General features: G+C 38.4%; 1 protein-coding gene across 2 annotated transcripts; it reads right to left on the reverse strand.

The window, feature by feature from the left end:
• Positions 1-7,666: 7,666 nt before the first annotated feature.
• LOC106960620 (free fatty acid receptor 2-like) lies at positions 7,667-10,897 on the reverse strand. Of its 2 annotated transcripts, none has more exons than XM_015053807.1 (2): positions 10,797-10,897; positions 7,667-9,511 (listed from the first exon to the last, which is right to left on the reverse strand). In XM_015053807.1, the coding sequence occupies exon 2, from the start codon at positions 9,265-9,267 to the stop codon at positions 8,221-8,223; it is 1,047 nt and encodes a 348-aa protein (XP_014909293.1). In that variant the 5' UTR covers positions 9,268-9,511; positions 10,797-10,897; the 3' UTR covers positions 7,667-8,220. The 2 variants fall into 2 exon arrangements, with proteins under 2 accessions (XP_014909293.1, XP_014909302.1); XM_015053816.1 differs by lacking the exon at positions 10,797-10,897 and having other exon boundaries at positions 7,667-9,072; positions 9,166-9,717.
• Positions 10,898-12,149: the final 1,252 nt, after the last annotated feature.

A 12,149-nucleotide genomic window follows, 5' to 3' on the forward strand; every position in this document is an offset into this window, starting at 1 on the left:
CAGCATTAACTACAGTGTGACTGGTTAAAAAAAAAGTAAATAAATAAATAAAAATGAAGAAAAAGCTGAGAGCATCAGAATTTAATGCTCAGCAAGGTTCAGATTTCACAGATTCAGAGAAATTATTTCAGAACTGCAGGAAGGAACAACTGCAGCATGGCAAAACAAGCAAATCTATGTTTGCTTATGTAGCTACACCCCCAATAAACAGGTCAGTCTGAATTGTCATGTTCAAAATAGCTTTTGTATCCACTGGTGATTCGTTTTAGATTAGTATTGTATTCGTTTGACTTTTAAAGATCTTTTATCTTACAATTAACAATTTCCTGGACAGTTTTTGTCTTCAAATTCTTGGCATGGTTATAATTTAACGCAATGAGACAAGAAAATGGTTCTGTTTGGAAAAAAAAAATCTGAAGTTAGTGAATTCAACCTTGCATAACCTTGTAACAACAGATAAATATTTGTATGAAGTTGGATCAATAGATGTTCCGCCTTCCAGCTCAATTATTAAATTCAAGTTATAGAGTCAGGTGCCTCCTTCCTCTCCCACTCTAAATATCAATATTTTAACTCAATGTGAAGTTAATGTGAAAATCACAAATTTTCACATTGGAGCACGACATGTTGGCAGATGCTGATGAATTTTAAACATTTACCTTTATCTGGGTAATACTTTCTCTGCAATTAAAAACCTAAAGAAGCCCCAAATTTTTTGTAAAGAACTTTAAATCTGAACCACCCTGTAGTTTCACACGGAAGCAAATGTTGGATATAAAAGAAACAGAAATATAAAAAAAATATTTCTAAAAACAATGTTTGGTTTACAGACTTTTTTTTCTTACCTTTAAGTTTTGAGACAAGTTGCACAGCATCCTTGAAGTGAAGCAAAAATTATATTTTTAAAAATCTAATTTCAAAAGCTTCAAATTTTGTTTTTAGGAAGAAAAAAATTACCTACTGACTTCTTAGGAAGTATAACTTTCTGATATTTTAAAGTGTCATTTTGAAGAGGTTAGAATTTCTTAGATCTTGTTTGAACAGCTCTTTTTGTGCTGAAGTCTTGATGAGGGTTGTCACCCAGTGATTCGCCATACTTTGAGAAAACATCGTCCTGAATGGTGTCCCGGTCGCATTTCTTATTCACGTCTCCTCCTTATCAGAACAGCTTTTCAGAAATTGCTGGAAGAATTGAGAGACTTGGGGAGATGTTAAAACCTAGTCATCTCAGCAACATGTCAGAGATATGTGAGTCTGCTCCAGCCAGGAGATGTCCCATCAGAATGGTCCAGTCTGAGCTGCTTTGCCTGGTGTAACTGGCTGAAAATCCTTTGTTAGGGTTTGTTTGTGTCAATGTTGCTGCTTTCTAGTGGGGGGGGAGGGGTGGAGTTGTTTGCCCTCAGCACTCCTGAGACTTTGTATGCAGCCTCTTACAGACTGTGTCACTTTCTCATCAACTATGAAACCTCCCAGGAATCAACCCCGCAAGTAGCACTCTTCTTTTATCCACTGTTACATTAATAGTGGTCCCTGGATGGCTCATCCAAACAACCAAGTCAGTTGGACAGACACCTGTTGCCCCCTCTCGTTCCCCAGAGTAACCCAGGCCTTTCTAAAGTTCTACAGCCCGAGGCAGCTTCAACATAAAGAAAAGGAGATGACATCCTGTCTGAATACTGAAAGCCTGAAACCAAGAAAACAAGTTTTCCAAAGGACACAAGGTGGAAAATTCTGTGTTGCTGTGTTGCTGGGAACTGGAAAAGTGGGATCCTTTCATGCAAGGCTTCATGAAAGTCTCATGATGTCTGGATAACCAAGTTGAATAATTGCTACATTAGACATTCAACCTTTATTGTTATCAGTCTAGGTAGTTTGGTGGTTCTGTTTTCTGTCCTTATGCTTACAGAGTTTTGTGGAGAATTTATCCATTCTCCTAGCTTTGAGGACATTTCCCAACATGTCTTTTTTTTAGCTTCAGCTTTGAAACTAACTAAAAGAGACAAAAGGAAAAACACTGAATTATTTATTCTCAACAATTGACAAGTAGATTAATTTATAAACATATATAATACTGATTTATTAGTTATACAGTAGTTTTGTTTGTACATTTTTTACCTACTAAAGGACATAAGTATTTTTGTTTCTTCTATTAGGCTTGAAATAAAGCAATAACACCAGGTATTATAATTTAGTTAATCACTAATATCCATTAAAACTAGTAACTGGTTTGATTGAACATTAAATATTTCTCTATTTTGTTATGAATCTACAAAACCTAATCACTAATTGTCTAAAATATATTTAAACTTTCTTATTGGATTAATCAGGTTATAATTTAAAGAAGTCTATCACTTGCAATAATCTTTAAAATTTCCTTTAGCCGTAAGAATACTATTGCTGTAGAATGATTTTATTATTCTCAACTTTCACTGTGATATTTGTCTGGACCGACAGGACATGTGACTTCTTTCTCCACAAGTAAACATGACAAATCCCAGTTTAACCCTTGTCAGTTTAGCTTAGAAACACATTTAAAATAAAAAAATTTTCATTGTCAAAATACCTTGTATAACACATTGTATTAATGGCTCTGTCTTTAGGCCTGACAGCAACACCCGAAGGACTGAAGGTTAGACAGTATCCTCAATCTCTCACTGTCACACTGGGCGAGATGGCAACCCTGTCCTGTCATTTCAACTTCAAGTCCCTTAAGTCTGGGGTTCAGTGGTTCAAGATGAAGCCTGGAAAGCAGCTCATCCCAAAGTCACTGAGGCGGATCTTTGTAGAGAAGAATCAAACCTCCTCCCTGGTGATCACTGAGGTGACACTAGAGGATTGTGGGTGGTATTTCTGTGAGGTGAACGTCCTACAGAAAGACCCAAAGCTGGGAAATGGGACCACGCTGCTCGTCTTGGGTGAGAAACAAATAGTCTGTTTCAGAAATGAACATGGCCGCAATTTATTAGGCCTGCCGTGTTTAGGAGATGTTGTTGTGCTGGTAATTACGTCTCATTTGTATCCTCTGTGCACGAGAGCAGCACGGTTTAGTGTGGTCCTTACGAGACCCATGTATCACAGTGAAAAAAGGAATGGCCAGGCTCAATCTATAAAAATTCAAGTCGTGAAATTCCCTTTGAGTTCATCTTTTTGCCTGAGCAGTTTCATGACAGATCTAGAAATAATCACCCCAGCACGATTCGCTGTGCCTTGTATTGATCTTGCCCCGGGAATTGAAACTCGCCAGAAAACAAGGCAGGGAGGGATGGCCAAATTATTATGTGGAAATCCTTCATGCGGAAGAAAAGCTTTCTTTTGATTTCCCCTGGATGTTGTCCCCACCGAATGGCCAACATGTTTTTACACGTTTTTATTGTTGTTTTTTTTTGGGGGGGGGGGGGGGGTTAAATTAGTTATGAAAGCTGAAATAGTTGAAAAGGTTGAAAAGTAAAACATAGCTAAGACATGACCTAATGATCCTAAATGTTATTGAATACTTCTGAAAGGTAGGTTAAGTGTGTGTTTGTTCACCTGGTTTGTGTCTCATTAGAGTTTATGAAAGTTAAGTTTGTTGCTGTTATATAAAGGCAGCAATCATCCTCACCGTGTTTTTTTGTATTATTTTTACTATTTTAATTGGAGTTAGAATGGTCTACCTGAAGCTAACTGACTCTGTATGACCTGTTAGCTTGGTTTTATGCCCATCTCCCAATGCTTGCCCTACCTTCTGCTCCTAAACTCTATCTCTAGACTCCTCCTTGCACACAGGGCGATTAGTAGGCTCTCCTTTGCTTCACTGGAGGCTTCCCTCCAAGCAGACTCTCTGTCACCTGGATGTATTGAGGCACAGCAGCTGATATTGATCTCCTGTCAGATGCCCGTTGCACCCTCCCTGCCAACATCTCTGGAGGCAGCATGCCTGAACCTCCTGTTGGCAGAGCCCTGCTGTCTTCAGGCTTGTTGGTGAACTCCATCCCTTCACGCCAGTCAAAGTGCTTTGTGGTGACAGACAACCCACGTCTCAAAGTGTAGCTGTTCAGTTGTATTATCGTTCCCAGAAAGCAATCCCTGAAAGCAGGGGTAGCGTTCACATGGGTGAAGTAACATCTCACTATGAACTTTGCTTTGACTGCTTCCTACACACAGGGTAAGTATCGCTGAAAAAGGAGCTAGAAATTTATTTGTTTGTTGTTGGATTATTTTTTACTCAGGTGCTTTTTTAAATTAGGCAATTTCTTTCAATTAAAATTAGTAAGTAGCATAACATTACACAGGATTTTATATGCTACTCCCACCAGCAATTTATGTAACACATCATGTATTTTTTGTTTTTCATTTTAATATGACAGACTGCATTAAATATTATGATATCTGCTGCTTGTTAGGAAAGCTGCCACCTGCATGAATCACGACTGCAAACCAGGAGCCCATTTCTCTGCAATAAACGTTGCTTCTACATCACTTAACATGGTTACAGCAAAAGCAAAGTGCAGAATGGATTTGTTTAGACTTGATGAAACTCATAAAACAGAGACTTTTTTTATATTTTATTTGCTGAATATTTTAAAAAGATCAATTTTTTTTTAATATTGCATGTTGCATGTCCCAGCAAAAAGCACTGTTGTTTATTTCACACAAAGTTTAGCTTCTAAGACCCTAAAAAGCTTATTTGTTGGCCACCACCACTGTTTGGTGCTCTTGATGCATTGATGTCTGCATGTTTGCTTGTTTGTTTTTACAAAATATATTCCTATTTAACTTCTTGATATTACTAATCTAACTCAATGCTCTGGTTTATATAAGTTATTTGCTAAAGATGCGGGCCGATCACAGAGCGCTGTGTCCAAGAATGCTAATGAGAATCTGAGTGGAAGGAAATAACATCAGAAACATTTTACCTGGTCCAAGGAGAATCAGGACTTAACTGTTGATCTTTTGTCCAAATTCCTGTTTAAAAAAAAAAAAATCAAAATTAAAGTATGGAAAAAGAGTTGGATAAGCACAGAATTGAAGTTGGTTCATGTCCAGTGTGACGTTTCCATGCTCATGATTTGGGAAGCCGTTAAATCAACCTGGACTTTTTCAACACCTCAGTGGAACCACAAACTAATTCCACACCACATTCATTGATTATTGTAAAAAGAGTCCAGACCAACTGTGGCATGCATGCCGTACAGTACATGAATGTACATCTCAAAAGTAGGTCAATATGTTTGTATAAAACTATTTTTTTTAATTGGTCTTGTTTGTGTTACGGATTTAAATTAGAAAAAGACATCATTCATCATTCAAATACATCACTCTGTGTAATAAATTGATATACTGTATATATTTTTGGTGCCATTGTATTTATTGATGCAGGTATTTAGTACTGTGTCACACTCCTCAAAACCTGATAAATCAGGTGTGAGCTCCTATTTCATTTAACCATCAGATCACTTCAGTTCACTTTAAACAGCCAGTCAATAAGCTGGACTTTTAATGGTCCCATAAAAAGGCAATTGCCCACTCTACAAATCAACTCATTCTGCACTGAAGCAGAGTGTCTGGGTGACAAGACTTCACTAAAGCTGCTTGATCTATTCACAGACTGATTAGTCAGAGGCATTGGGTTGCCTGAAATACAACATAGCTGGGCAAGTTAATGATTTTTCTCAGTCAGTGCTTAAAACTTCCAGCGAGGAGAGGAACATTTCTGCACCTAATCCAGTTTAGCCTCGTTTAGATTTTTGTATCAGTCTCAATAAATCGATAAAACAGACAAGTCAATGCTATAATCTTCTTGTTCTAGATTCCAGATGCCACACCAAATTAATTGATTGCACATTGGAATGTAAAATTGTGCTTCCTCTGATGGCTGAGATGTTTACTGGAAATTACAAAGAATCCTAGAAAGCTTTTAAAGAATGTCGTTTAATTGGCTCAGCGTTGTTTTTCACAGCAGTCAATGGTGTCCGGATACAGGGTCAGTTGATGATGGTCATGTGAGGACAGTGTTTCTCTGCCTTTGGCAAACACAGACGCACATGCTTGTAGTGACATCATTTCCCCGGGGTGTTTTTCTTATTGCCTTATCACTGTCACTTATCACCCAGGGTTAGGAAAAAAGTCAACACTGATGGGAAAACCAGCAACTGTCTTTCAGGAACTACATATTCAAATAGGAGGTGGAATGAACAGCTGCTGGCATTCTGGGTGTTTTTTCTCAGCAAACCAACCTTTGACAAACACGTTCATGCAAATTCAAGCTGAGATCCATCACAGGAAAAACAAGATTCATCCCTAGTTAGCAGGTAACCTGTTCTATACAGGTGTAATCACCCTTCCCAAAGGAATGATTACTAAAATAAAAAATAAAATCTACAATGACTTTTAAAAACTCTCTCATCAAGACAGGCTCCAAACTTTCCCTGTAGGATTAAATAAATGTATGCATCTATTTATTTTAGTGGGTTTAAACATGACAGTGCTACGTTTTATAAACTTCATGTAAATGATGGCGATTGGATGAAGTTCAAAGTTTGTTTTGCCATATTTGCCAGCCATAACTGCCCATAACTGCAGTTATGGGTCAATCTAGTGATTGACCCATAATTGCAAATCTGAATAAATTGAGAAAGACTTGTGGGGTTATTTTTATAACATCCAAAGATTTCATGACCATTACTTAAAATATTTTTTGCAAGAAAAAACAATAATTGAAAAAGTGCATAAAAAAATTATTGCATGTGTTTGTATTATGATTATTTTAGCCTAGGAACAGTCCCAAATTAACAGAGCGACATGCTCATAATAAGTACGAATGTACACAAAGTTTCACAATTGTCATATTTTATATAAATTTCTTACACTTCGTGTCACAACTCCTTCACTATATACTATATATACACTAATGCTAGTTACTGTAGTTTGAGATTATTTTCCCTTGCTTTAGTGGCTGGTATCCTGCCCATGTTAGTCATTCTGCAGCATTTATGAGTCAAAATGCATAATTTCGTCATCCACCTGTCAAGCAGATACAGTGATTAGCTCAACCTCCATAATGTTCTAATCCTCACCAAACAGGATTACTGCCTATGCCAACATTTTGCTTATGTCAGAGAATTGTTTCTATTTGGAACATGTGGTGGATCTGTTGATTCACATGTTGTGTGATCTATAAATATGACTCTGACCACAAAAAACAGAAGAACCAGTGCCAGAGAATGTGAACACAATATGGGGAACCGTCTAGAAGCAGATTAGTGACGTCAAACACAGGCTGTTTTATCAACTTAGAAGAGTTTTGGGTGATCGCATTAATCATTGTTTTCTCTAAGTTTATAAATAGAAAAATACACAATTTTATGTTACGTGGCTGATTTGATGGAGATGCAGTGGGTACAATCAGCTGTCATACTTTTGCTTCTTTAAAACCAAATCACTCATTATGTATACTTCCTCATGCACACACACACACACAGTGGCTTTCTTTCTTGCTCCTGTTTACTGAATGGTTATTAATTACTCAAACAGATTATCGTGTGATTCATATATGGAAATTCTGTTTATACAGAAACCTGTTCTCTCCCTCTCCTCATCAAGTTTGGTTTTCTCTCGCGCTCTCTCTCACACGCACACACACCAGCTTTACACGGCTGATCTTTTTACAAAACACTCTGAGTCATGATTACGTAAAATTCTTTTTATATGATTCATGTATGAAAAATAATGTTTTCGTTTGAAGTACACAGTAAAAATATAATGTATAATCCACATAAAAACATCACTAAAGCCTGAAATATAATGAGCCCAAAGTGACAATATCAATTGATTACAAATGGAAATAAACAATCCAAAAAAAACAAAAAAAAAACAAGCTTGTATCTTATCACAAGGAAGTAACAGTTGTTGCTTAGGTACTGCGTATTTGCAATCCCTGCGCCACGTCTGCACAACACCCCACTGCATTATGGGTGTTATTATGAAACCTCGCTACTTAATGCAAGAAATGTTTTTTTTATTTCATGTGACAGTTCAAAGCAGGCCTGTCTCTGCAGCTTTACACACTACGCTGCCTTTAAAAATTGCTGCGGCTTGCTCAGGCAAACAAAAAGGGCGCCTCACATCGCAAGTTCATCAGTGAGTCAAACAAATCCCGCCGCAGTATACACAGCCAAGTCATTTTCACATGGGTAAAAACATAAACGCGGTATTAATTTCCTGCTTGCAGAGATGGAAAAATTAGTTGAGGCTGCTGCTCCCAGTCCTCTTTCTGTCAGTTGTGATAGCATTGATCTCCTGTTGTTTGTGTTCCTTATCTTTCTCAGTCTTGTTAGCTCCCCCACACAAGGCCTGGAGCATGTGACAGGACATGCACCTGCAGAGGCAACTTTTAACCCCTTGCTTCAATTTGTCGACAGTTCCTCTCACAGCAGAGGAGGAGAAGTAGAAAATAAAAGGGTCCAGACAGGCGTTGAAGGTGCTGCACAGCAGTGCTTTGTCTCTCCAATCAGGACTCCTCCCCATGACGAAGCCCACAATGTGTGAGACGTTGTAGGGGCCGAAGCACAAGGCGAAGACGACTAGTGTCCCCAATGCCATGCCGATGGCCCGCAGGCGGCGGCGGCGGTCGATGTGGTGCAGCCTGGACAGAATCCTGATGAAGTTGATGTAGCAGTAGCTGGAAATGAGGAAGGGGATGCAGAAAAGCACTATGCAGAGCTCCAGACGCACAGGCAGGAGGACCTTCAGTTGGGCATCTGTAAAATTTTCATAACACACATCCTTCCTGCTTTCAGGGATGGTGAAGGTGGAATTTTTGCCATGTTCTTGTCCATCTTGTCCAATAAATGGCACTATGAATACAATGCTCAGGTGAAGGAAGGAGAAGATCCAGAAGAAGATGCTGGCGGCGACAGCATAAATGGGTCGACGCTTCAGGGTGTGCTTGATTGGGAAAGCGACGCCCAAGTACCGCTCCACGCTGACGGCAGTGAGGAAGAAAGTGCTGTTGTAAATGGTCATGTAGAAAACAAAGCCGGACAGTGGGCAGAGGGCATAGGGCAGGTTCCACTTCAGGTCGTCCACGACTTCCTGCATCTTGAAGGGCAAAAACAGGAGGAAGAGGAGGTCAGAGATGGTCAGGTTGAGCAGAAGGATGTCGATTGGCGTGGGCTTTTGCTTCACTTTCTTCCAAAAGGTGTAGAAGGCCAGGACATTGGTGGGGAAGCCCAGCACAAAGGTGATGATGTAGACAGAGAGACACAGCCCAGTGTGGCACTCCTGCATGTTGTCTTCAGATTTATTCTCGCACAAGTGTCAGGGATTGAGATGTGTCACATTATATCCTTGACTCTGACTCTGAGGACAAATGGGCCACTGCACAGGAATGTTTGAGCTGTCAAGCAGTCCAAAGCAAAGGACACAACGGCTCCTTATTCGGTCAGTGGCCTGGAAACAACGTGACAGGACAAGACGGCTTTACTGTTTTCACCAGTAACCCGACACTCATCTTTCCCTTGAGGTCCGACTTCTGATGATAAGAGATAAGAGAGTAGAAAGTGATTAATCATCTGTTCGACAAAGTACTTCACCATACAGGTGCTTTACTACTTTGCTTTTATTCATCTTTAATAAGGATTATATGTTCACTTTTAGGCAACACGGAGAAAAAACAAATCCATATTCCTTTGTATTACTATTATGACACTTTTAATAATAAAAATTAGACATAGTATAAAGCAAAAAATAGACTAGTTTAGTTTAGAAGTTATTTTGTTCTTTTTTTATCCTTTTTTTTTTTCCAGTTTTTTTTTTTTTTTTTAACAAATAATCCTTCTTTGTTAGAGGTTTGGGCCCCTATCAGAACTGATTGCCGTTCTGGGACATTTTGTAGATGGGGATAAACCTAAATCATTATTATTTGGATCGTTTTATACCACAGGGACTGTATGACAGCCAAAACCAGTGGCGATTTTAAACTAATTTTTCCACTAAATTTTGACACTTAAATTTCAGTTCAACATGTCTCAATAATAAGTTTCTATCTTGCTTTTTTTTTTTTCATAGGTGGACAAGTTCATAAATCTTTTAAGAAATTAAATTACAACAAGCCTAAATAGGTGAGTGAAACCAGAAGTTTATTTTCTAATTATTTGTTAAAAATGAAGCATGGATGTGTTTTAGTTCAACAAAGTCACCATCATGCTCATTGCCTTCACAATGAGGTCAAATAATACTTGACACTGACAATTTTTTTTGGTGACACGTAAAAAAACAATAAAATACTACAGCGCTGTCTTCTAGGCTGTAATCGCCTGTCAGAGCTGTGTTCCTTGTGTGACCTATAGGAGGCATCAGTACGTAGATTACTGTACTCCCAATTAATATATGTACCACCACCCCACTGTTGTTAAGCTAATTTTAGTTTGGGAAGCAGTTTTCTTTTGAGCAATGTTGTTAGAAAGAAAAAAATGTCTCTTAAAATGTAAGAACCTTCAAATAAATTATGAACACCATTTAAGTCAGTCTGGTTAAATAAATAAAACCAAATTAATCTGAAAAGGAAGGTTGTGTGCCTAAATTTGATCAAAGAAATAATTATTTATCCAACTACTAGCCCAAGTTAAAACTTAAGTCAACAAGTGCAGATAACCTGCAGTAAGCGAGTTCAAATGACGCTCTGCACATTTTAAATATCAGCAAAAAGCTGTAGAAATGCTTGATTCTGAAGGAAATCGAGCATTGATTTCCATACTGCAAAAAGAAATCAAAAAATTTACAAAAACATTTTAAAACAAAAACTATATGTTTCTTACCTCTTCTGTAAATGGTTGTATCGATTCAAATGTTTACTTGAGCAGCTGAATCTCACCTCATATAGTTTAGGAGGGCAGCAAGAGGAAGTACCGTTTACTTCCTTCCTAGACGTGTGACGAAACAAAAGAAGTAACACTAACTAAAGAAACCTGAAGAAGACTTCCTCTTTATGCGGTGGGGTTTTTCCTCCCCCCCCATTCACAGTTTACGTGTTCTACCTCCACAAGCTTTCAATTCAAAAGAAATAACACAGGTAATAATGGCTTACCTCCCCACTGCAGACGTACTTGGATGGACCAACGTGCCGCGATTGCTCAGCTGTTCTGTTTGATATTTTCCATTCACCAGCCTTCAAATTCAATCTGTCTCCGTCTGGCACAGCCCCTTATTTACATGATAATCTAAACATTCAGCACTGATAATAGAAATTATTATTAGTGAGACACCGCCACAGTTTATCCCCCACATTCGCCAAACATAGTTTCCCTGGTAACAACTGGCCTTTTCCCCTCTATGACAGTCACAGACAGTCTCTGCAGTCCTTTTTGATTCCAGACAGTTAAATTGTGTTTAGTACTTCATGTCGTCACGTGACGCAGGTGAATGAGGCGATTTGTAAAAGAGATGTCCCTCCCTGCAACAACACCTAGTAAAGCCATCTATACGACTGTCAAATAAAGGCTCGTAAAGCCGTGTGATAAAAAGAAAAGTAAATAAACCAAATTAATGCGAACTTTGCCTCACATTTAGAGGAATGGTTAATAATCTATTCCCGAATAACTCTCAGTCATGTCAGAAATCGTGGACTGTCTCTGAATGTGTTTAAAATTGGAGCCAGCAGGTCAGATTTGTCTTGAGTAGGTGATAGAGGAAGCAAAGATAGCCCTGGTTAATTTTTACAAAGTCACCTATGCAGGCTTTTGAAGTTATTATGACTCAAAGGAGTATGGAGTCCTTTTGATGTTGCTAAATGTATGCAATCACTGAGTTGGTTTCACTTAAAGTAATTCTTTAAACACTTGACTTGTGAGGGCGAGTTTCAGGTGTTTTGCCAGACCTATCTAATAATCCTTTTTGACTTTGTCAATCACTTCCAGGTGCAGCTATTGATCTTTTCTTTTTTTTTCCTAAACCAACTTTATGCTCTTATGTAGAGGGAGTAAAAAAAAACACAAACTGTGTTTATGTCTCAGTTTTAGCATTCCTCGCACAATCCTGGACATGGTAGATTACGCAAGCGTCTTTGTAACACTGTAAGACGTGTTTTTACAGAGTGACATCAGAGAATTTTAGACATCTTCTGACCACCAGCGTCTCAGTTGTGATGCTGTGTGTTATTTCATCATCGTCTT

The sequence above is a fragment of the Poecilia latipinna genome, unplaced genomic scaffold, assembly GCF_001443285.1.
Source record: "Poecilia latipinna isolate Pla-1442-1.1 unplaced genomic scaffold, P_latipinna-1.0 Scaffold54, whole genome shotgun sequence".
NCBI classification, from domain to species: Eukaryota; Metazoa; Chordata; class Actinopteri; order Cyprinodontiformes; family Poeciliidae; genus Poecilia; species Poecilia latipinna.